This window comes from Charadrius vociferus, unplaced genomic scaffold, assembly GCF_000708025.1.
Source record: "Charadrius vociferus isolate BGI_N301 unplaced genomic scaffold, ASM70802v2 scaffold793, whole genome shotgun sequence".
In the NCBI taxonomy this organism is placed as follows: Eukaryota; Metazoa; Chordata; class Aves; order Charadriiformes; family Charadriidae; genus Charadrius; species Charadrius vociferus.
The window spans coordinates 1267736-1270188 of record NW_009647833.1 but is presented as its reverse complement, the minus strand read 5'-3'; the positions used below and the strand labels follow the sequence as shown (position 1 = coordinate 1270188).

The 2453-nt window shown below is 42.8% G+C and overlaps 1 protein-coding gene across 1 annotated transcript in view; it reads left to right on the top strand.

The window, feature by feature from the left end:
- TRPV2 (transient receptor potential cation channel, subfamily V, member 2) overlaps positions 1-468 on the top strand; it is an 11879-nt gene extending 11411 nt beyond the window's left edge. The window contains exon 16 of the mRNA XM_009882711.1: positions 36-468. Coding sequence (XP_009881013.1) covers positions 36-166 — 131 coding nt within the window. The 3' untranslated portion in view covers positions 167-468. The remainder of the gene's footprint in view (positions 1-35) is intronic.
- The last annotated feature ends 1985 nt before the right edge of the window (positions 469-2453 follow it).

Here is a 2453-nt window from a genome sequence, read left to right as displayed (position 1 = left end):
ACAAACAGCTGCTGTTTTTATGTCTCCTGCTATAGAGACAAGATCATGGAAGCGGATGCCACAGAAACAACTGAGATCAGCTGTTTCAGAGGAACAGTCACTATTGCAGCCCCAGCTATCAGCAACTGAGATGATGCCTCTAGAGGGACAAACCAGAAACCTTTAGCAGGTTTTCTGGATTGCAACCTTGCTTCCATCTTCAAAGGAGTATTTCTTCCTATGGTGGCTGGAAGAATTGAAGGCATTATCAGTATCGAAGTGCATTTCATCAAAGACTGTGGTTCAGCCTGTGGCTTGAAATATTTTCATGCACTTTAATCATTAATTTCCCCTGAAGAAACTATTTTTACTCAACTTTCTCTGCCTGACACTTTCGTATTACTATGTCTAAAGGTGCAAGAGCAAGATCATAGGTGCACTGGGGAGTGGTCTTTGGGAAGGCAGTGCTTTCTGAGCTGTATAGAAATAATGCTGCTTGCCATAGGGAAGCAAAGGATGGAATGACCTGTCCAAGAATGGGCTGACTGTTATTTTTTTGTCGCAAGAGACTACACTGAAGTGCTTTGGATTAAAGAGTGTTGTAGAGGCATAAAAAAGTTACTAAGGATGGAGTTGACTTCTGTGCAAAATACTGTTGGTGTGAGACATGAGTGGACAAATACTGAGTCTTCAGTCATCAAGGGCTGTACTGAGCCTTTGTGTCGGTACCTGCAGTGCTCGATGTTTAGCCCACGTCAGAATTCCCATTTTATAGTATTATAATGAAATCGTTTGCACGATGTGCACATTTGCTTAAGAGCACAAAAGCGATGTGGATTTCCTGGACTTTCCTGTAACTTCACATGGTGAATTTCTGAAACATCTGTCTTTCGCAGGTTGCTTTGTCTCTGTAGAAAACAGCAGCAGAATCCTGCCCAGGGCTTCTGAGGGACAGATGGGCCAAAATGCATTGTGCGGTTAATATTTCCTGTCAGTCTTAGTGGCCATCCTGTCTTGCTGTAAACGATTACAAGGACCTCATTGCTTTTTGTAATGTGCACACTGCCTCAGGCAGGATGGGAAGCGTACTTTGGAAAAGAGATAAAAATGAACTGTCTCACTTTCAGCCTATATTTAAAAATAATAACATGTAGTATTTCTATAAACTGTCAATATAGCAAGTTTACTTAATTGAAAGTGTTCATCCTTGGATATGTTTTCAGAGCTTTAGCCTCCCTCAAAAACGAAGAGAAGATGTGATCAGTGTGAACTATAAGGCCTTACCAGATTCCTGGTTACATTTCACTCAGCACTGTGCTGACCTCACTGCCATGCAAGTGAACTCTTGTTTTTCATGACCTCATGTCAGTTTATGCAGTTGCATCTGAAAATGTAACAGCCGATGTTGCATTGGATGCATCTTTCGTACAGGGAACGGCTAGTGATAACCCTGAAAAACCTACAGGCTTCAAATGTTGGTGGCACCTTTCCTTCAGTAAGATAAACTATGCAACTCCAGATCTCCTGTCTCTTACTTCTACTCTGAGCAAGCGAAGCTAGGAGGTTTGTCTTCTGGAGGCAATCATCTTCATTCTGTTGCTTACTACATACGTGAGACTGGCAGCAAAAGCATTGCGTTTAAAACTTACTCCCTGTCACTTCAAATGGGCTCTTCCCCTGTGCTGGGCTATTCCCTCTGCAGCTTCACTGCATTGGGTCTTTGAATTGTAACTAACTTTTCTCACTCCAGCTTCTGCCGTTTTCTTGCTTTGTGAAGCCTTCAGCTGCTTTTTCCATCTATGGCTTTGTCCTAAGTGTTCCCAAGATTTGGCAAGGTGCTCATATTGCACAAAAGGATCATTTGGCATATAGTAATCTATTGCTGTGCTTGGTGCTTTGCTGTGGTCGGGGCACTTTGAGATTCTCAAGAAATGCAGAATCAGATCTGCCATCCCTGCCTGGCGTCTTAATAAAAATCAAAAGAAAAATCTTGCTTACTGGTAGTGTTTTTGATGGCTGTGGGCTGTGACAGCTTGCTTTCAAGATAACCTGCCTCTTCAGCCATTCCTTGAACCTGCTTCTCTTTAAATCCCTTTCTGAAGCTTGCAGTGTTAGTTTATCTTTTGATCTGCATCAAAAAATGTTCTTAAACATCCAGTGTCTGCTGTGAAACAGGGCCCTGGCATTCCTTGTGCTTCACAGTCACGCCACAGACCACCACTCCCAGCCCTCTCGAGCTCATGAATGGGGGACAATAGACAGCGGACAGGGACAGGTACCTGCAGCAAACAGATGTCAGGTTTGTCCCAGGATTTAGCAGTGCTCAGGCTGTTGTACAGTTCTTTGTGCTATGGGGGAAAAAAAAAAAAAAAGGAGATTTTGAGGAGTTACAACCTCTCTGTAGTGAGAGATGAGTCAGGACTATTGAGATTAGTATCAGTAACCTCCCAGTTTTCCATATTCTTAATGCACAA